The sequence below is a fragment of the Ambystoma mexicanum genome, chromosome 5q, assembly GCF_040938575.1.
Source record: "Ambystoma mexicanum isolate Mex_15411 chromosome 5q, UKY_AmexF1_1, whole genome shotgun sequence".
NCBI classification, from domain to species: domain Eukaryota; kingdom Metazoa; phylum Chordata; class Amphibia; order Caudata; family Ambystomatidae; genus Ambystoma; species Ambystoma mexicanum.
The window spans coordinates 1,093,280,129-1,093,303,011 of record NC_090933.1 but is presented as its reverse complement, the minus strand read 5'-3'; the positions used below and the strand labels follow the sequence as shown (position 1 = coordinate 1,093,303,011).

Sequence of the window (22,883 nt, the reverse complement as noted above, 5' to 3'; positions counted from 1 at the left end):
CACCAAGGTCAAACAGTGCACCAGCAACCCAACTCAATGAACCTGGCAGCATGGCTCCTGAGGTCATAGAGTTTGGACATCTCAATTTACCACAGAGATGTATGGACATCCTAAAGGAATCTAGGAAACCAAACACAAGGCACTGTTACTTTGACAAGTGGAAGAGGTTCGTTATCTGGTGCCAGAGTAGACAAATCAACCCTGTTGATTGCACTCCTTCCACTATTGTTACATACATGCTCCACCTGCTAGATGCAGGATTGGTTTTTAACTCGCTGAATGTACACCTGGCAGCCCTGTCGGCATACACCACTTCCCATAGCAAGGTCTTGTGGTGGAAAGAATTCCATGTAAACCAATCCATCGAGCTTCCGGCTTTCTTCCAGGACCCTCAAAGCTCGGCTGAGGTGAAACTACACACCCTAGATGTGCGTAGGGCGGTCCTCTACTATGTAAATAAAAACAGACTGCTAAGAAAAACAGATCAACTGTTTGTCTCCGTAGCTACAGACAGAGAGGGGGATCGCGTCTCTAAAGGTGCCATCTCGAAGTGGATTATTAACTGTATCCAGCTGTGTTACTCACTCTCTGAAAGAACTCTGCCTTTCACGCCAAGAGCCCACTCTACTAGAGGCATTGGGGCCACTCTGGCTTTCATTGCAAATGTACCCCTTGACACCATTTGCAAAGCAGCTACTTGGAGCTCTATTCACACTTTTACTCAGCATTACTGCATTGACACCCATTCCAAGGCAGATACACAAGAGGGACAAGAGGTTCTAAGACACTTATTTGCTCATGACCCTTCTCACATCCCACCTCCTTCTTCAGGTACTGCTCGCTAATCTATGTACAGCATGTGATCTAAGCAGATTCCACAAGCCTCAGAAGGGATACATTACTCACCGTAATCGTATTTCTGATGCTTGTATCTGCTTAGATTCACATGCGACCCACCCTTCCTCCCCTCTGAGAGAAGGCGCATGGTTGCTTGTAGTCTTACCTTTCTATCTATCTGATTGGATTATCTGTACTCGCGCTACTCCTCATGCTACCTCATGTCAGAAAAAATACAATCTGAGGATCCTAGACGCGTGAGGGATCTTGGGTACGGTGGACGTCACACTAGGGATAGTATTACTGGCACGCCCTGTGTCGACGCCCATTTTCGAGTTTCGAAAAACAAACTGTAATACTCCGCAGCTTCCACTAGATGTCGGCCTATGCACAGCATGTGAATCTAAGCAGATACAAGCATCAGAAATACGATTACGGTGAGTAATGTATCATATATATATATATAGACACACATACACACACATACACACTCTAGGTCTGATTCTTAGGTGGGACAAGCAGTGCTAAGACATCTCCTTGTGACTGTTCCTTCACACATCCCAACACCATCTCTGGGTACTGCTAGCTATTCTATGCACAGCATGTGATTCTAAGCAGATCCACACGCATACCGCAATCGTATTTCTGATTGTATCTGCTTAGATTCACATGTGCCCACCCTTCTTCTCCTCTTGGAGTAGAAGGAACATAAACTTCTTACACCTTCTCTCTTCTGTATTCACTCACGCGGACTATAAGACTCCCTAACGGCAGAAAAAACAACCGGTGGGACCTCGACGCATCAGGGATTTTGAGTACACTACACGTGAAGTGTTAAAGTCACGCCCATGTCGACCTCCTTTTCGATCTGCGAAATAAAAGATGCAATACGCCGCGATTACCACTAGATGTCGGGCTATATTCACAGCATGTGCATCTAAGCAGATACAATCATCTGAAATACGATTACAGTGTGTTATGTATGTCATGCTTTGGTCTGTGCACCTTCAAGCATAGTGTTGTGTTTTTATCATTATGATTATATATAATGTGATGGTACTTATTTCCCCCAAGATTAATCTGGGCCTACTTGTATTTAGATAAACAATTTATTTTTACAATACTTAGTGTTTCAGTGTTTCTTTGGACCATTTGTAATGCAATTTTATTTTTACTGATTCTACAGCCCTCTCTCCCTCCTAAAATGAGCCTGGCTGCTCTGTCTACGCTTCCATGAATTCGGGTGGTACAGCCTTGGACTAAGAGTGGAGTCTTGTACTACTGCAGTTGAATGGTTTTACTAAGTCCTTAAAACTGTCCGACAAGGAGGGAATTGCCCTTTGCAGCCCAGAACCGCGACTTTCAAGAAGCCTCAAGGAAAAGAAACATAAGACCAGGAATTGCAGCTGAATAATGATGTAGCGTGTGTCAAAAATACACGGGGGCCCTGCCGCACTAATAGCCAAGGCGGGGAGAAGCGATTGCCACTGTGGTACCATCCTTGACTCTGACAGCAAGGCTACGCCAACGAGCTCAGCACAGCCGGTGAGTTGGAGAAACTGGTAGCGGACCGGACTGTGTTGTGCTCAAGGTTCCAAGCGGCAACATTGTATGAAGAAAGAGAACTGGTATACAATTGTCCTTTGTGAAACCGAAATAGGTGCCGGATACAGAGTGGTCCGGCGCCACGTGGGTGCTCATTCGAAGGTCTGTTTGGTTCCCCCCTACTGAGCAGGGCGGAATTATTGAACTGTGAAATCGAAGTGGTCCTGTAGTGGGTTACGTTGAATCCTGTGCACATTCGAAAGTCTTCGATTGTCTGTAAACTGAAATTGGTCTGATCCCAGCTGTGGGGGACTAATTGTAGAAAAGGGGTCTGAGCCCAGAAGAGGGTGCGGGGGGATCATGGGTGAACAACACATGAGAAGATTGTTGTGGCAAATGTGAACCCAACTGAGTGATTTCTGAAAACTAGGTTGAACAGTAACACATCCGAGAAGATTGTTGTGGCAAATGTCAAACCAACTGAGGGATGCTTACAAATTGAATTTGGTCTGAACCCGACTGAGGGAGGCTAATGGTGAAAGAAGGATCGGAGCCCAGCTGAGGGGGATCCAGCGTGAAGAGTAAATCGTCCTACGGGAATATTGAGAAAGGAACTTTTCTTTGTTTATGGGACATCAGGTCTTCTGAGGCAAGAGACTTTGCACTAAAGAAACTTAGGCACATAAGGCCCTGATGTTGGTGAAAGGAACTATGACATTATGCCGGAGAAGACCTGGAGTGTTCTGTGCTCAAGTGACCCGCCTTGTCCCATGCTAAAACAGTGGGAAGGGGGGCCCCGGCCTAAACATCCTGACTTATCATTTTGTGAACACTTCTTTCTTTTGTGAACATTATCCCACACTATTTTGTAGCATAGCGGTAAGGATTGGCAATAGATTTTTTAGTATAGACCTTTTTTATTTGACTAGACTCCACTAGGTCTGTATGTGATGGTTGTAGCTTGCTCCCATCCTAGATTTAGGGTTTGAGTGTTTTTCACACCCCTGATAAAAGTTCAATAAACACCCTTGAACTGTGATCACTTGTTTCTGTCTTACTTTGATACCATGCCTTACTTACAGTAGTCCCATCTACTGTCTTCTATAGGAAAATCCCCCCAGAGAACAACTTTCTGAAATACGTTTCTCGGGTTCATTGGTATGGTTCCTCTACCCTAGGCCTAAAGGTTTCCCAGAATAACCCACCTGGGTGACGTCAGAGAATTAAGGTGCATTTGTTTGGGTCCACTTAATGTGGGAAGGCTACTGGAACTAGTCTCTCTGCATTTCACTTCTGACACCATTTGTGCTAAACCTGTAGTATGAACGTCTGTTTACCACAATGTTTTCAGAATGGAGAATCTGACACACACTTTATTACCCTTTGGATGTACAAACTAAAGCTAAATGTGTCAGGGCAGTGATACAACTCAATAAACTAAGTGTCAGGATGATAGTGTTTCCAAGCGTCAGTAGTGTCTCCAAGTGTCAGGCTTTGAGGTGAAGGAAAAGGCGTGACTCTCAAGAATAGGGTCCTCCCACCTTGCTTCAACAGCGGTTTGTCAATGAAGTCTGACTAAGTTCCAGAAAACAAACGAAACAATCCAAGCCAGGTGATGGGTGCAAAGAAAATGCCTCTTTCTCACTCACACACATACCCTAATACTCCTACTGTTTCTCTTTTCTTTAATGAACGGTCAAAAGCAGTTTGTTATTTGGTCTTTTTAAATATACAAACTATATTATTATATGGATATCTGTACATACTGTCAATACAATATTCTATCAGTCTGTGTTCCACCTCAAACAAAGCACACTACAAAGGGACTTCTCATTCTTTATACCTGTTGCTCTTGCTGCACAACATTTATGATCTACACTTTGTTAAAAAACCAATTAAATAATAATGTCTTCAAAATTAAGTCATACAGAAGTTAATGTTTTAAGTATGTTGGGTGTGTGTTACATTTATCATATATTTGCTGCTGATGCACCTTTTCATTCTTTTCCTGTGATAGGTTGCCAGGCTCACTCATGCCATCTCAGTTTTTACAGAAGGAATTCTAATGATGAAAACTACTTTGGTTGGCATTATCAAGGTAATGTTTCCATTTGCCATATCTGGAAAGCTTTCTTGCTTATGAGAAACACAGTTCTTACATATTTTTGTGCAAAAAAAGACATTATTGTAAGATTTCATTCTTGGAGTTCCTTTCTGCATGCACGTCCTATACCTACCATACATTCCACACTGCTTAGTCTTGGGTCAGAGAATGATTTTCACTCTTGTGTTGCGATCTGTTCCTTTTCGTTTGCTTTTTGATATCCTAACTTATTTTTGCAGACAGGGAAACTTCTAACATCTCCCTGAAAACTGTAGCTGTATTTTGGTGAGCTGCCCTAAGTAGCCTATATGTCTATCGGGGCGGGAATGATACAAAAGAGCCCTATTTTGTCTGATGTCTCCCCTCATCCAGTAGGTCTGTTAGAGCCAGAGACTGGCACCAGGTCTATACTTTTGTAGTTGACTGCACTGCAGTGTAGCATTTTTACTGCATTGGTAGCCCCTTGGCCACTGAAAAGGAGCAAAGTGAAAAGAGTTTTTCGCTGTATGCCGTCTCCAGAGGAATCCGGTTAGAATTGCTGGTAAACGCCCTTGAACCCCGGCCTGACAACAAAGCATAACACCAAAGATGGGGAGACAAGTCTTCCCCATCGACTCTTGATCAACTGGAGGTGCTACTACCTTTGTGTGGGCTTCCGGGGTTCAGATCCCTTATATGGCTTGATCTGCCGCTATGGGTTTCATTGGACAAAATGTACTGCTTTCCTTAACGCTATCTGAGGATGACCTGGGTCAGTGGTGGCCCTGGCCAGTACTTATTGGCTAAGTCCTCTTGGACTTGGACCCTACTGTTTGCAGCTGTTTCCTACAAGTCACACTCTGAATAATACTTTTGGCTTTAAACTTGCTGCTTTCTTTGTCCAGAACTTATTAGGGTGGCCTCTCCTAGTGCTACTCGCCTGTAATTCTGAAGAATCCTAAAGTAGTGTGAAACCCATAGTGGGCTGCCAAACTGCATTATGTATGTAGACATTTTTACTTACCTTTAATTGCATAATGTATGCATTACTGTGTAATGAATGGACACATTTGTGCACCTACATGTATGGTATCTTGTCTTGTTCATCTTTGTGAGTGTTAACTGTACTACTCATTAGTTCCCCCCTGCCCCATTCGTTTGGCCTGAACTGCTCATCCTTACTACCACCATCAAAGGAGTGGTCAAGTTAAACGTCTAGCCCGCTTTTGCCAACTACACTTTTGCCGAATTTCAATTTTCTTTGCACTTTTATTTGCAGCAAAAAGTGTGATTAAGGTATGTATGGAGGTGGGACGGTAGGGGTAGTAAGGGGAGGGTGCAGGGAATGTAAGGGGAGGGTGCAGGGGATCTCTCCCCGCTTTTTGCCACAAAAGAAATGCAAAAATCGGTTAAAAGAATGTCAGTGAAGTGTAGGTCGGCAAACAAAATGTGGCAATGATTTATAGAGCCAAGTTAAACTCTGTCTGAAATGGCCTTTTTGCCCCGATTTGACTTCTCTAGATCCTGCCTCAGATAGAGACTTTGAAAATCCACCGGTGCAGACAACCAGGGGGTTTTAAGTCCTGGGAAACATCCATTTGTTTTGCGGTTGTTTGTGCGTTTGGCTGTTTGTGCCTCTGCGTTAATAGCATTCAATTCGGACTAGATGATGGTCTCGCAGACACCTCAGTTCACATCCCTCTGTATGTGCTTGTGAAAATGTAGTTTGGTTCCCCAATCCTGATTGGATGGCTGCCAAAACTTTGAAAAGTGCATGAATGGTAATAGTTTGAATCTTCGTCAAGGTGAAGCGCTGCCTCTCCCCATCTTAGGGAATCCTGTCTTGGGTCCTGCTGGGTCCTCTTGCATTTCAGCGCTTTGTCCCCTCTCTGCTGAACTCCTGGACCGTTTCTTCAGCGGGATTGAGAGCATGGGTTACTGCTGCCAGTAATGGAAACAGACACTGCTACTCAACTGCGCCTGCTCTGTTGCTGGACTTCTTGGGCAGGGCATCCGTAACTGTCCTCCTGCGTGAGACCATCCTATGGCCCGTCCTTTTTTTCAGACAGAGCATCAGTGTCTTGACCTAAAGGCCAGTATTGGTGATTTTGTGCTGCTGCTATCGTCTTATCCACCATTGTGATGCTTGTCTCGTGTGCTTGCTGGCCTCCTCTGCATCACTGAAATTATCCTCCTGTGTCCAGGGGCTTAATGTGCAGTACTTGGGATCAGACACTGGAACTGCAATCAACAGCAAGCCTAATGCCTTAGCTTGCCACTGCACCCTAGAACCATGGGTCACTTTTTCAGGCTAGCCTTTCTCGCATCCTTGGGGTGTTTGGCCTCAAATCCATTGTTGGAGGCAGTTTTCAGCACCTGCGGGCTCCTTGCGCAGTCCTTCTCCCTGGGTTCTGCCACTGCAAGTTTTTGTTTCTGAACATGTTGGTCAACCATGCAACCTGGTCTGGAAGTTGTCTGATGGAGTCCTCCATCCTGACCAGCCTGAAAATTGCCTCTTCTACAGTTGCCCTGGAAGATTTTCCCCTTTTACAGGGAGTGAACAGCTGATGTTGTCCTGTTGATCTTTATGGGCAAACCTTTCCTAACTATTAATTTTTAATCTTGTGTTGGGTACGTACTTAGATAGTTATTTAGGATTTATATTTTGGGACATGTTACTGGCTCTGCAGGCATGTTACTGTTGTTGTTTTCTCCTTTTATATTTATATAGTACTCAACTGTTCCTTCGCAGATTGCTTGATTTAGTTTAAATAAAGAATTTATTTTCAGTATATATTGTGTGGGTGTACCTTTATTGGGTGCTTCTGGGTTAAAAAATGTATTTTACGAGCACCTCATTCCTCTCCTAAATGGATGGGTTTAACACTCTTTGATACACTAGTGGTGTAGGGGGATCTGAGAATCCAACCTTAGTTGACCTTCAAGTTTTAACTCAAAAGACTAACCATGCTCTCACTTGGTAGAGAGGCTGAATAGTAAGGCGTAGACTATGGGCATCAGGGGCTTGGTGTTGAGTACAGTTAACCCATACAAGATGTTGTCAAGCAGTAGATTGTCTATCCAGGCAAGTATAAAAAACATGTATTTGCCAACACAAATGCATTCATTAAGAATACTAAAAAGGCCTGTACATAATCACATTTAGGGCATCCAGACTGATGTCTGGTTTCGCTCCCACATAACAATTGTGAGAATCCGGAGTAACGTGGATTAAACCCCTGCCTAACACTACAACCTGTATTTTTGTAGACCTCACCAGAGAGTAGTTGAACTACCTTACATCAAAGTATGTTCCTGTTTCCAACCCTCTTTCACAGCCTCGTTCCTTCACTTAACACGTAAATTCACAGATTGCCAAAGCCAATTGTATGTAATCCTGAGCTCGGGTCTGCCCCGATTCATCCTTTCACGTATAGACCACTGTTGGGACCTTCCCCCTTTTTGGCAGATTAAAATTTCCAAGAAATCCTTTCTTTATCAGAACCAAAATCCTTTTACCCAGTAAAACCAATAAAGGCCAGTGTAGGCTAGTTCTGATCAGTTCATCCCAGTTCAAAGCCTTTTGGAACATGTAAGCAATACACTGTCCAAATCTCAGCTCCCAGTCCTTGGGGACCAATGGGAGTCATTTGAGTTTGGCCCATTGGACGTCCTTGACACCAATGTTACAGCTATGTAAAGCATTTAGGGTTGCCTTCTCAGGCTTGGGTATGTGCAGAGGGAAAGCAAATCAAGGATTGAGATTCACCTTGCCCCTACTTGCATGATTGACAGTTTTCTGTTCTATAATTGGATTAGTAGCAGGACGAGTCAGCACATTTGGTTTTCAAGATTGGCTGTAATGCTCTACATAGGCACATATTTCAGACCTGATTAGGTGATTGCCTTCCCTGTTAGGGACATGAAAGAAGAAGCCAACCTTCCACCTTGACCCAAAAGCTGTTGGAGAATATGAAGAGCTCAGCTGACTGCCGCTCTTCATCAAAGGAAATGCTCTGACGAACAGGTGTCCCTGGACTAGACTGGTTCATCAGACTTGCCAAACCTTCTGGACCTGCAGGAATTTTCTGGGAAGCAGTCCCTGCCGAAGGGACCTTAAGGGATGCAGACTGAACCTTGCCAATGCCTAGTCAAAAACCTACTTCTCACAAGTAGGCACACTTTAGTTCTATTAAGCGCTTGAACACTAGCCTATTTCTTTTTCCAGTGAATTTTGCCACAGGCTAACATTGGAAGATTTTTTCAGTTTCTCTTGGTTTTCTGTGTACCCTTTGACATCCAAACCTTCCCCGTTCTTTTGTAATTGGCACAAACCAGGTTGAATGATTAGGCTTATAATTGCCTTCGGATTGTCTCTCACCTGACTTCCTTTTGTCATAACCAGATTTCTGTTTAGGATATAATTGGATTTTTGTTTGCAGAACTTGCTTGGTCTAGTCTGGACCCAGTTTCCCTGAAGGCTGACTTGATTCCAGTAGCTGCGACCCTGGAGTGCTCAATCTGCATTTTTATTTGCTTGTCTGATACACAGGCAACTACTTGTTGTAAATACTGAGTCTCTTTTTCTTTCTTATATTAACAATATTCAAATGTCTACTCATGGCTTTAACAGTAATTCCTAATAAACTAAACTCTTATTCTGTTGGGTGGTTTTGTGTGTTTGGTTACATGGTGTCTCCCTGGGATTTTAGTTGACAAATTTGTTTGCTCCTGAGTTCAATATATGACTTCTTATTGTAAGCCATGCATTTTAACTAAATGATGGTAATGTTGATTATGGGTGTCTGCTCAAGTACCTCTCTATTTAGCTAAAATGTGTGTTAGGGAGAATTCAGTTCTGTGTTAATTCCCTTCTACCTTAGAGACCTCCAGCTCTTTTGGTGGACTTTAGGACTTTTAATGTTTATCCTGGAGTGAGTGAGACCTTTCTCTCACTCATGTATTTTTGATCTGATATGGGCTCTGTTTCTTTTGGTTTTGTAGTCTGACAAACTCCATAGGCATCTCCTTTTGTATTGTGACACACAGCATCTTCAATGCAGTGTCACAGAGAAGTCCTTTGGATTTCTCTTAAGGTTAAAATACCTTCTCTTGGGTAAACTACTGTTCCCAAGAGCAGTAAAGTGAAATTGACTTACTTACCTGTTTTTTCTATTTAGGTCTAGTACACCCTATCTTATGTGGAAGTACTGGTGGGTTACCGGATAGCCACTTTTCCTACTTACTCATGTAACATTTTACCCTCACTACTTTTAATGGTTGGTGGCAGTGATTTAATTTTCCTACCACTGTGTGTTTTTACCGCAGGCTGAATCCTCAGCTGCAGTATTGTGCCCATGGGTGCCCGTTTTGTCAAAATGGCCCTGGTCGTCTTTTTTCGCCATTTCTTGCTTGTGAGGTCTTCTTGAGTTTTATTCTGCGCGCCAAACCAGGTTTAACCCTTTTGTTCTTTTTGCCTTTGGTGAGCTTCACTGCTGAAGCCTGCCTCCGGCTCTAGTGTGTCTGGCTAGACAGGAATTGAGGGAGGTGCCCTAAACTCCCTGTCCTTAGTCTCCATGGTTACCTGAATGACAGAAAAGGACCAACTTCTATTCAGCGGCACTTCGCGGTTTCAGCTCCTCACGTCTCAGCAAATAGCACCACTGCGGTCTCACAGATACCACTCTGGGTGTTCCTCGCATCTGGGGTCCAGCACTCAGTTGAGGTGGCTCAGGCTTGGTCAGTCCTGCTAACTGGGAGTCCGGAGGATCTTCCAGCAGCTCGGGACCATCTTAAAAGTGATGCACTCCGTTTGGTGTTCCTCTCCCTGGCACTTTGGTTCCAGCAGCAGAAACAGGGGAAGTAGAGCCAGATCCGAGAGGATGTCCAAACAAGTTCACTTTGGAGTTGATTGGTCCCACCAACTGGAGGGGAGAAGTCGTCCTTGCAGGACTTCTCTAGTCGAGGCAAATTCAAAGCTTCAGCACAGCAGCAGGGCTTCACTGGGCAAACCAACGGTCCAGGAGTTGCAGCAGGCGTCTCTTCCAAGTTCTTCTTAGGATTCCTGCGTCCAGTGGTCGACTCTGCCTTCTAAGCCAAAAAGCCTTACCTTTTATGCAGGTGTCTCCCATTAATTCCAGCCTAGCTGTCAATCACACAGCATGGTGGCTGTCCTTGCCGGACAGCCAGCCGGCCAATCACCTTTGGGTGCATTCCTGTAAACAAGGGTATTAAGCACAGGGAGTTTTGGACACCTCCCTCACTTTCTGCTCCTGCCAGACATACTGGAGCCAGAGGCGATTTTCACTCGTGAATCCCGCCAAAGACAAAGCGAACAAAGGGACCAAACCTGGTTTGGCGTGCTGAGTAAATATCAAGAAGCACCTTTCCAGCAAGAAATGGTGAAAAAAGAAGACCGGGGCCATTTTGACAAAATGGGCACCCATGGGTGCTTTACTGCAGCTGCGAACGCAGCCCGCAGTAGTAACTCCCAATGGTAGCCAAAAGTAAACCACTGCCACCAGCCATTAATTGTAGAAAGGGTAACATAAAAACATTACATGAGAAGCTAAACAAAGACCCCCCCTCGCCTACGCTTTCTCCCCAGGTGAGGACTATGGCTCTCTTGGGCGTCCCCTCATGCCACCCGGGCCCAGGTGGTGGAGGGTTCACCCACTGGAGACATTGCCCGCACGTATTAATTGCCCACATGTATTAAAATTTAGCTAGGCCTAGAAACCATTTTGTCTGGTAAAGATGGTGTGAGCTCAGCGCACTGTAGCGCGGCCCCCACCCTTGGAGGGTTTTAGTCATCCTTGTTGCCGCAGCACCCTGGCAGATCCGCTGCGAGCACGTTCCCACGAACAAGACGGACATGAGCTAGTGTAATACACTAACATTGTAACAGTTCACCTCCCGCAGTGTATCATCGCTCCCAGCATGACCCGGCCAGCAGGCCTAGGGAAATGAAAAGAACAGTAAAATGGTCGTTAGATGACAGACAATCTTTGTATATTAATGTTGAGACTACTTGCAAAGGATGCTTTTCTTCCATAAAATCCCTTATATTACAAAAGCCTGTAAGATGTATAATTACAAGAAATCATGCTCCTATGATATAAGCGATGGTGAGCCTATACCATTGCAGTTGGGTGCTAATAATAAAGGAACGCACCAGGAATCTGTTTGTTACGTGTATGACTGGAAAACTTACACCCCATGGGCTCGCGCCATAACTGAACTAATGCTGCTAGAGGACACAAGAAAACGAATGTAACCATACAAAGGGCCCATGTGAAGAATGCACGAGAAGGCGCATGTCATGTGTGCATGTCTAGGCCCCACATGCGCCACCACCGTCACGAACAAGTGGCGGGTTACTTTCTATGTTCTCCACCAATCCTAACTCTACCTCACTTACTGCAAATATATATGCATATAACTAAATACTGTACTTGTTAAAACATAATGTCTGAATAAGGTGCTCAGACTGGGTATAATCAAGACACATCCAGCAAAGTTTAAATGCATGTTTTGTAATGTTTTGAATAAGTATTATAGAGTGTTCAAATGTTTGTGATGTCTTTACCTAAATCGGCAACACACGAGGGAGATACCTTTGTGAAATACGTGCAAGGCCATTCCCCCTCCCACCCTACGAAGGCTGCCAAGGCATGAGAGCAGAGACCGCGCCGCGCTGCGTTACCTCCCCCAACCAGACTGGAGTCGCTTCAAAGATTTGTAACCCCCTCTGTAGCACCCAAGGCCACCACCTGCCACATGCATTATTTACAGCACAGCAGTAAACCTCTGCCTGAACACACGCGCCCCCTCGTAAACCTCACAACCCACCGGACCATCTCAGACTTATGGCCCTGTGCAATCAAGACACCCAACACTTTGACAACACACAGCGGAACATCCATAACAACTTCTAACAAGGCAGAAAGACATGTACCGCCCGTCCCAGGCCCTGAAGCTTAGCCCCTCGACCTATGGCCCCGGTCAACAGGACACTGGTAACCATGCCCTGACGTATTACCTCCAGTCCCCTCACAAGGTGCATTCCTCCTGTGTTGCATTAACCTGTTGTATAACCTATTGAAAGATTTACTAAAGAAGATAATATCAAAATGCCTGAATGACTGCGGTGTGCATGGCCTAGGGCTAATAAGTCAGGAAAAGACATTCATCTCTGCCACTGGCCGCGATGGCCCCACAACACCGCCTGGATGAACTCTGCCACCCTGCCAGGCCCAGCCCAACCCACGAGGCTGACCAGTGACGTCTTCCAGCCAAAGCCAACCACATCACAGCAGCACCTATAGTTAGTCGTCGCCACCCAATCCCCATGAACTTGTGCCCCCTATAGTGTGTAGGTTTGTGATAAAAATGGAGCAGATTCTATAACAAAGACACCAGCTGGCTCAGGCTCTGTTAATACTAGGCAGAAAGGCCATATGAAGGGTTAATTGAGGATATCTGATTGAAGGGAGTAATGGACAGGTCATTAGGCCAATCACAGAGAAGATTGGATGGAGATGAAGTTTTCTGACAACAGTTGTCCCTTCTTTGTTTTGTTGTTGTTTTTTTTGGTTGCCAGGAGACCGAAGAGGAGGATTTGAAGAGGGACGGTTTGAACTGGGCTTACTGAGATAGAAGAAGAGAAAAAGGGAAGTTGTGCCGTTGCACCAAGTTAACCAGAAATTAAAGAAATTAATATTATATGCGATCGTTGGAAATCGCTATTCAGTTTGTCCCTTGTGAGGGTGAGAGAAGCCGAAGAGGGGAAGAGTCAGCGCAAGACGGAACAGCTGATCTGCCAAAGGGAGTAGCTGCGGGCGAAGCTCGTATAGACGGAGACCGCGCTGAGCCGAGCAGCTGATCACCCGGTGAGCCTTCCGGGGATAGAAATTTCGTTCAGCGGAGACCGTCAAGACGAACAGCTGATCCACCCCGGGAACGCCGAAGGAAGGAGGCGCGGTCATCGAGAGCCGCGAAGGCGAGCAGCTGATACAATACCGAGAGCGCCGAGGGGAGGAGTTTCGATCAGAGGAGGTCGAGCTGAGCGAAGCGCTGAATGACCAAAGTGACGTGAAAGACAGAGTCGAGGTCGAGTGGAGACATTCAGAAGCAAAAATCTGTAGCCGGTAAGAGAGAGAAAAGGGGTGCATTTTAAATGGACATGAGACGAAATTAAGGGGAGTCGCTAACTCGAAAGGACTAGTACAGTCACTATATAAATGAACTAAGGGGGGAAGAATTGATACCAGATGAACCGAAGGTACAGGATGAGGAGTGAAAATAAAATAGAATAAGAAGAATAAAGGTAACAATTCACCTCCTGTGTAATCCCCGACAATGTAGTTACAGCAAGAAGTATATATGAAGATCTGAGCCATATTCTCTTAAAGACTTTCATGAATAAAAAAGAGAATTATTCATTTAAATCCAATAAGGAACTCATGAAAGAATAAAGACTCTATTGTTTAAAAATCCGATAAGACAGACACCCCTATTTCAAGTAAGAGAACGAGTAATTTGCAAAGACTGTAAAACCACCGAGAAGAAAACTGAATCTGAGCATATGATAGGAGAAAAGACCCAAACAGTATTATAATCTTCAAAGAGAAGAAGACACAAAGATTCACAAAGACTTACCTGAAATCTTCTGTCCCGCTTGGCCGGAAAAACTCTGTCTTCACCAGAAGACGCATCGGGAGACCACCTGTATCCTTTTTTTTCTTGGTTTCTGAAAGAAAAGATAGAAAAATTAGAAGAGTTATATGTTGGTAATAAAAGTTACCTTGGGAACAAGTTAAAATACAATCCCCGCTTAACTGTGTTTATTTACAATTATTGTGTATAAACTTCACAAGGTTCTTATGACGTTTTTTGTAAATATATACGCCTGTCTTTGCTATTGTCAGACAGAGCGCTCTCAGAGTTTGCAGAGTCCTTTGCATGCCCTATTCTGATTGATAAACTCCCATTTACGCTCACCCGCACTCTGTCTTGGCCTTATTCCCATTTTGGGAGAGTCCTTCATTGTCTCTCATTGCGGGGAGGATCGTGCTGTTTGGGGACGCTTGCCTTCAGTGGTGACCCCGATAGCGTGATATTATTTCTTCCTAAACTCGTTATAACCGTCCCCTTTTGGCACGAGAATCTCCGGTCGAAAAGGGATACGCACGGTGAGCCGGCTCCGGGAGGCTGCCCGCCAACGGCGACCGGTACACTAAGAAGTGCGTCTAATAGAGAAAGGGTACGGGATCCCGGTTGAAAAATGCCCTTTGAGTACCGCTCGCCGGAGTCGGGGCTGACTGTTGAGCTGACGGCGACACTGCCTGGACGGACCCAGTTTCGGAGACTATCGGTTCAAGACGGGCACGTGAGTACTGAGTGTGAGCGATTGTAAAGGGAGCGGGGAGAGAAGTGTAGGACAGGGAACGAAAAGGGGGTACGAAGATATACTAAAGATTATTCTAAAATTTCCTTTCTTTTTCTTTGCATATGGCCATTAGGATTACGAGGTGAATAAGAGATAGAAGTGACGGGAACCTAGCTCCGAAAGGGGGTGGAAGGCGGCGCCGCATAGTGCTATATTGACTAGTACTGGGAATATATGACGAAGTGAAATACAAGATAAAAGTGTTCAGCAAAAGGGGGCACTGAGAATATATTAGTGATCGCTATTACTTCTTTCTTTTCTTTTTCTTTAGGGGTAGGGGGAGAATAAAAAAAAAAAAAACGGAATTAGCACGGACTTGGGAGAAAAGTAAGGGAAAAAGGGTCCTACTAGAAGGGGGAGAGCAGGTTAAAAAAAAAAACCACAAATATATGTATATACGCATCCATTTATCTAAGTAAGACAGACAGGGACAGCCGGCTAGGGAGGAAAGGGAGGGCAGCTCGAATGGTGAATTGAATGCTACCAAGAGGTGTGTGCACCTCGTATGTGTCAGAGGACGACTTTGATGTTGCGAATGTGTAAAACGGCTATAAATGTATAATTGTTAAATGGTCATGGTAAGTGTGACCGGATAAAACTTTTTGAAGGCAACGTTGATACAGTGACGTGAGTGGGTGCCTTTTCATTTCCGGGTTGATATTGTCAAAATAAATGATGGGTTGCTCTTGTATGTGTCCCCCAAAGAGAACAAAGTAGAAATTGTGTACAGTCAGTTTTGTATTGTGCAGTCAAGGGAGGGAGAGCCCAACCGAGCATAACATTGAATGTGAAGTAGAATACGAAAAATAATATTGATACTACATTCACATTGTAGTTGCAGACACACAGAGACACATAAGCACTAGGAGGGCACAGAGATGGGGGCTGAAACACCCTTATCACATATTTGTAAAAGTCTTCCAGGGTACGCGGAGCGGATTAAGAAATATCACGACCAATGGGTAACTGAGTTGAAGGGAGAGGGGCTACCCCAGATATGGCCAGAGGGAGGGTCATTTGATAAAAGCGTTCTGGATATGGTGGTCACATGCATTTTCTTGAAGTATAAAGGAAAACAGTTGCAAAATAGGAGGGAAATAATAGATCTCTGGAGGTTGTTTGAAGAGATACCACAGCCTAAAGCACCAGCATTAAATCCTGATCTCCCATCCACTACAGACAATCCACTGGTGATACAGAAAGTGTAGCGCCACCAATAGAGGTAATAAGTTTGTACCCGATATTAAAAAAGCCTGTACCCGCAGAAGGATACAGTGATCCAACGTATGTACCTCCCCCGACAACTACTACACCCCACCGGCCCACTGCACCCCCACCATATGAAAGTACAAGGGAGCGAGGCCAGGCGAGTACACAAAGGGTGGACATAGAGAAACTCACAGATGATTTACAGTCAAGACTCTCAATAGCAAAAGATGAGCTCTCAAGGATAAAAGACATGTGCGGACAAACAGCACTTAATGCGACTAGATCAGGGCGCACGTCTAGAGCGCCAGGCGAGACAAGAAGACCTGAAGAGGGGTGGAAGAAAGGTGAGATACTGTTCAGAATTGAGGAAGAACCAACACGAATAATTGAAATAGAGACACGTGAGGGAGATCCTGACAATGATGAAAGGCCTATGGGGGATAGAGAGGAATTACTATGCGATATAAGGGACGAGTTAGAAGAAAGTGACAGGTTGAGCATGGCTATGGGAGGGGGAAGCGAAGGGGGGGATGGCACATGTTCAGTGAGAACACTGGACGATGAGTGGTCGGGACGACTAAGGAACAGAGTGGGGAAAATGGCATCACTAGAGACATCAGCACCCACATCGGGTCCGGGTGCCATAACGAAAGGAAAGCTACAGCTCCCGTTGATACACAGAGGAGGAGGGAGACCTAACTATATCCCATGGGCACAAATGGACAAAGCCAACTTATTAAAGCTATTGCCCCCGTTATCAGGAAGGGCAAGTAAGTGGATATACGCCTTTGAAAAACATACTGCTGGGGTACCCCTAGCTGTAGGAGATGTGAAAAGTCTGCTCGTATCAGCGGTGGGCGATCAGGCTGAAAGAGTATGGGTTAAAGCCGGTTTCCCAGGAGTTACGTTAGATTGTGACCGCCATGATGGGGCCTCCTTTAACACAGTGCGGGCTAGGGTGTGGGACGCCTTACGCGAAACATTTCCAGATACACCTGACTTACAGTCCGTGATGCAGTGTTCAATGAATGACGGGGAGGAGGCTATGGATTACATTTTTCGGGTCCAAGAGATGTGGAGAGCGGAAACGGCCACGCCTTGGTATCAATCGACCTCTTTATTTTACTTCATTATAAAAAGAGGGCTCCCAAAGGAAGTGCAGAAAGCGCTCGACAAGATAGCAGGTATTGAAGCAAAGGGATGGCCAGAAATTCGGAGCATAATAGTACACCATTGTAAACGAATAAAGGAAAGGGAGAGGGAGGTAGCTCAGAAAAGATTGGCAGACGAAGCAAAGTTAGTACAGACAAAATTGGTGAAGGTCGCAGCGGCAGTAGCCACACTCCCACACAGCAGGGAGGGAGACGATGAGGAGGAGGGGCTGATAGCAATACAAGGAAGGATGGCAGCTAATTGGGCGGGAGCAGGACAGCGGCAGTGGAATGAGCAAGAGCAAGGTGGAGGTCCGCAGTGGCAAGAGTGGACCCCTCAAGGGGGACGAGGTGGGTACAGGGGCCGAAGAGGAGGCGGAACGGGGTATGGGGGAATGGGAGGAAATGGATGGCAGGGCCCTAGAGGTGCACAAGGAAGTTGCTGGAACTGCGGGCGATGGGGGCACTATTCTAGAGAGTGCAGAAGCAGACCCAATAACGGGTTCCAAGAGGTAGAACAATATGGCCATCCCCACCCGGGAAGCCCATATGGCCTCCCAATGGGACAACAACAACTAAGAAACCCAAGCCAAGGTAATGCCGGCCAGCAACAGGGACCCCAGTATAGAACACAGAACCACCCACAAAACATGCAAAACAACGACAGTATGCAATATACACCAGGCAACCCTTTCGCGACAGCAGCAAACGGGGCCCCCGCACCAGCACCTTACAACGGCATGTCAGTGGTCTCAGGTAACGTATTCAATGAAGGGGGGGCGATGAGACACCCCGCATAGGACAGCCCACAGAGAACACTTGCGTGTCCAGTTCTATCTACCACCCACAGTGCAGCAGAGGAACCATTGGTAGGGGCGCAGATAGGAGACAGGCAGTTTGTATTCATGGTTGATTCGGGAGCGGAGAAATCATGTGTCAGGGAGGGCCGGTTCCCGTTATCTAACAGGAAGTTAGAGACGCAGGGGTTCTCTGGGGCTGTAATTGAAGTTCCTTACACAGAAGTTTTGGATGTAACCGTAGGGGGCAAGACTGTAAAGGCACCCTTACTGTATTATGAACAGTCCCCGATAAATTTGCTGGGGAGGGACCTTATGAGTAAACTTAACATGACCATATCATTTACCGAAGGAGGAATAGTGTGTTCTACACCCGGGATATGCCCCTTGCGTGCAATGTTGGTAGTGCAAGCCTACACAACCACACAGGAAATACGAGGGCTGCCACAGAATGAAGAGATGTTTATTGAAGGGCTAAAGACTTTGGCCCTTATAGTTCCAGAGCTAAAAAGCATGGATTGGAGGATTCCAGCAGAGTTCCTCTTCCGCCCCATAGTGTGTCCAAACGCAGCACCAGGATCCAGTGGTGTCGTTGGATTTGCACGCTGTGCAGGTATCAACGAAACGGATCGCTGTGATTGGAATGGACAGAGAAGGATGTGAGTGGCGCACAGTGCTGTGTACAAACGCCAACCTCGCCCTACGCGAGGTAACAGATGAGGATCTCTTTTCAGACACAGAAGCAGATGGTGAGATAGTAATGGAAATAGCGATGCCCTGTGACATTTTGATCCAAGCCAGAGAGATCCCCGTCCAATTGATGGCAGTGGTAGGAACACCACCGTCATTTTTTGATGACGACATGAGGCTAGTACCAAACAATTTATGGACAACAGGCCCCCATGATGTAGGGCTGTTGCATGGAGTACAACCTGTGATAATAAAACTAAAACAAGGAGCTATCTTACCCCGAGTCAAACAGTATCCATTGTCCCGTGAGGCTGAAGAAGGGATAAAAGAAACGATAAATGCACTACTAGTACAAGGGATAATAGTGCCTTCAAACTCCCCATGTAACACATGTATTTATCCAATCAAAAAAGCGAAAGGGGGATCTTGGAGGATGATACAGGACTTACGCCCCCTCAATGATGTAATCCAGAAAGAGTTCCCTCTAGTCCCGAACCCTGCATCAATACTATGCAGTATCCCAAAAGCAGCATCACATTTTACAGTAGTGGACTTGAAAAACGCATTTTTCTCAATACCCCTGGCTGAAGAGAGTAGATACCTTACAGCGTTCACACTGGGGGGAAAAAGATATGAACACTGCAGACTGCCACAGGGATACTGTGAGAGCCCGAGCATATTCAACCGCATATTGCATGAAGACTTGGGAAACCTATCAGTAGAGAGTACGATTATTCAGTACGTGGATGATTTATTGGTGTGTGCACAAGACGAAGCAACATGTAGAAAAGATTCAACAACGCTCCTGACTTTACTAGCCAACAAAGGATACAAGGTAGACAAGGAGAAGCTACAGTATTGCCTGACTGAGGTCCTATACCTGGGACAGCTCATATCAAAAGACGGAAAGAGAATAATTCCTGACAGGGTGGAGGCAATAAGGTCAGTAGGAGAGCCCGCGACAGTGAAAGATATGCAGAAATTTTTGGGGATGTGCAATTATTGCCGAGCATGGATACTAGATTATGCAGCATACACCAGGCCCCTCCTACAAGCACTCAAAGAAGCACAACAGGAGAATGAAAAAATAAAATGGTCAGAAGAAATGAGCATATCGTTTCAATCACTGAAAGAGCTAATTTCAAGCGCTCCAGTACTAGCAAACCCTGATTATGGACGCGAATTTTACCTATTTTCCCATTGCAAAGGAACACTTATGACAGCGGTACTGACACAAAAAACATCCTTAGGACACAAGCCCCTGGCTTACTATAGTGGTACTTTGGATGCCGTGATGCAGGGTCATTTCGCGTGCGAACAATCGCTCGCAGCAGCCGCATTCGCGATTGAGAAAAGTGCCACAATAGTAATGGGGTGCCCTGTGACATTGTTTGTGGAACACTCATTATTTGCAATACTTGAAAGATCAAAAAGCACACTGACCACACAGCGGGCAACAGCATACAAGATTATATTGTCCAGCGCCAACATCCATATAGTGAGATGTAAAACAGTGAACCCCGCCACATTCATTACAGAAGCGTGCACATTAGAGGATATGCAAAATCACGACTGCGCAACCCACACAGGAGAAGGAGGGGAGGACACAGTGGTGTGTGAAAACGCTCTCAGCGAGGGGGAAGTGTACTTTGTGGATGGGTCCGCATCAATTGATATGGACACGGGAGAAAAACACGTTGGCATGGCGGTAGTGAGATTAGAGGAAGGTGAGTTTGAAACACTAGTACAGTACCGCCTCCCGTCGCATTACTCTGCACAGGCAGCAGAACTGATTGCGCTCATAGAAGCACTACACGCAGCAAAGGGCTGTGCAGTAACAATATACACAGACTCAGCTTACATGACGACGACAGTACATGGAGGTCTAGCAAGATGGGGCCGTAGGGGATTCAGACGGGCAGACGGAACACCAGTGCAGCATGCAGTATTGTTAAAAGAATTAATTGAGGCCCTACAAAACCCTACTGCTGTAGCAATAGTGACGTGCCAGGCCCATACATCCAACACAGACGTTGTGTCTTTAGGGAACGCGGCAGCGGACGCTGCCGCCAAGGAGGCTTCCTATTTTCAGAAATACGACACAGGTGAGTTCATGATCAAGAACACAACAACCGAAGAACTGTCAGAAGGGTACAACATGATGTCCTTATCACAAATACTAGAATTGCAGGAAGGAGCTAGTGCAGAAGAAAAATTGACGTGGACAAAACGGGGATGCAGCCAATCAGGAACAGACCTATTATGGCGGCAAAATAACTCAGGGAAAGTGGTAATGCCACTACAGTTACTAGAAGTAGCATTTCAACAGCTACACTTCCCTGCACATAATACCAAACAACACATCACAGCAGAAATACAGGAAGAATGGTTTGTGCCCTGTCTCCAGGAGCATGTGTCTCGATTAGCACTGGAATGTACAACATGCCAAATATACAACTCAGGAATGACATTACGCACACTCCGGGGAACAATTCCAAAACCCATTGGCCCCTTCAGAGAACTGCATATAGATTATGCAGACATGGGGGAAAGGTGTAATGGCGCGCGGTACATGATCGTGGTTGTGTGCCCATTTTCAAGGTGGGTGGAAGCGGGACCATGTGCGCGACCTGATGCCAAAAGCGCCGCCAAGTTCCTAGTAAGGGAAGTGTTCCCGCGCTGGGGAATTTGTGACGTGATTCGCTCAGACAACGGCTCTCACTTTGTGAATGAACTTTTCAAGGAAGTGACCACATTACTGGGTATAAAACATAAATTGTGTTCGATTTATCATCCCCAAAGTAATGGCGTAGTGGAAAAGATGAACGGCCTGTTAAAGGGCAGGTTATCAAAACTATGCTTCTCATTGCAGAAAAATTGGATTTACTGTCTACCCCTGGCGCTATTTGAATTAAGAAATCAGCCAAGCAAAGACCACCATTTGTCCCCGCACGAAATCGTGACTGGGAGGAGAATGAATACAGCGCACACTCCACTGCGCGAACACTCAGATGCTCACAGAAGTGCCGCAATATTGGGAGACGAGTTTACAGACTATTTACGAAAATTGACAAGAGCAGCGCGCGCCATATCAAAACAACTCTCCCCACCCTTCACTAGAGAAGAGGGAAACGTAACAGGATCTGTCACGGAGCCAGAGCAACAGCTACAGCTGATGCCAGGTGACTCAATTTATGTTAGAAGCTTTGTGCGTCGGTGGAATGCACCATGATTCCATGGCCCATACGAAGTAATATTCTGCACACCCACGGCAGTGAAGGTGAAGGGCTTGAGGTACTGGGTGCATTTGACCGACGTACGAAAAGCATACAGCAATGTACAAGAGGAGATAGATGAGGAGGCAGACAACAGCAAACGATGCAAATGAGTAGGATGTCTAAATATCAACTTGCGTGTGTGTGTGTGTGTGTGTGTGTGTGTGTCAGCACTGGACTAGAATGGAATAATGACTGACAAGGATATTCCAAAAAAAAAAAAAAAAATGTGTGTGCTTTTTTTTTTTATCTTGTTGAGTGGTATGTAATTAATGAAATAATAATATTATAGCTTGTATATACCCTTGTCTGTGAATACCCCTCCCCCGCATCATCACCCACTTCCATTCCCCGTCAAATGTATTGGCACAGATGGTGCCAGCAAAACGTTTACATGCATGCACTTAATGCACTTTTATATCTCAAACGGGAGCTTCCATGGCATCTAACGGGCAGCCTGCAACGGATAGAATTAGTAGAATGAGAGAATTAGTATATGAGAGATGTAGATATTCGTATGAGTGTGGATTATCAGTATGCATCACATTGTTTTTTATGATAATGTTTGGCTTGGTTACATATTGGTTTATAGCGTTCATCTCTATCGAGATGTACGAGGGGGGAGGGAGTAACAACACTACTGGACCAATTAACAGTACCACCGGGCCCAATGCAACGGCAGGTGTCAATACCAGGGAAGGTGATTTTTTGATATGGGACGGAACTAAACTTGTGTGGGGGTATCATACCACACCATCCAGTGTTGTGACTTCACAAAGAGAAAAGCCACAAGGTGGAATGCAGAGCAACACAGTGTCTCCACCAGGGGTATCCAATTACAATGCC

At 45.5% G+C, this 22,883-nt stretch overlaps 1 protein-coding gene across 6 annotated transcripts in view; it reads left to right on the top strand.

Moving 5' to 3' along the window:
• The window catches only part of WASHC5 (WASH complex subunit 5), a 1,117,936-nt gene that overhangs the window by 747,085 nt on the left and 347,968 nt on the right, over positions 1-22,883 (top strand). For all 6 annotated transcript variants that reach the window (XM_069621617.1, XM_069621614.1, XM_069621616.1 and 3 more), the window contains one exon: positions 4,400-4,480. In XM_069621617.1, the coding sequence (XP_069477718.1) occupies positions 4,400-4,480 (81 nt within the window). The remainder of the gene's footprint in view (positions 1-4,399; positions 4,481-22,883) is intronic.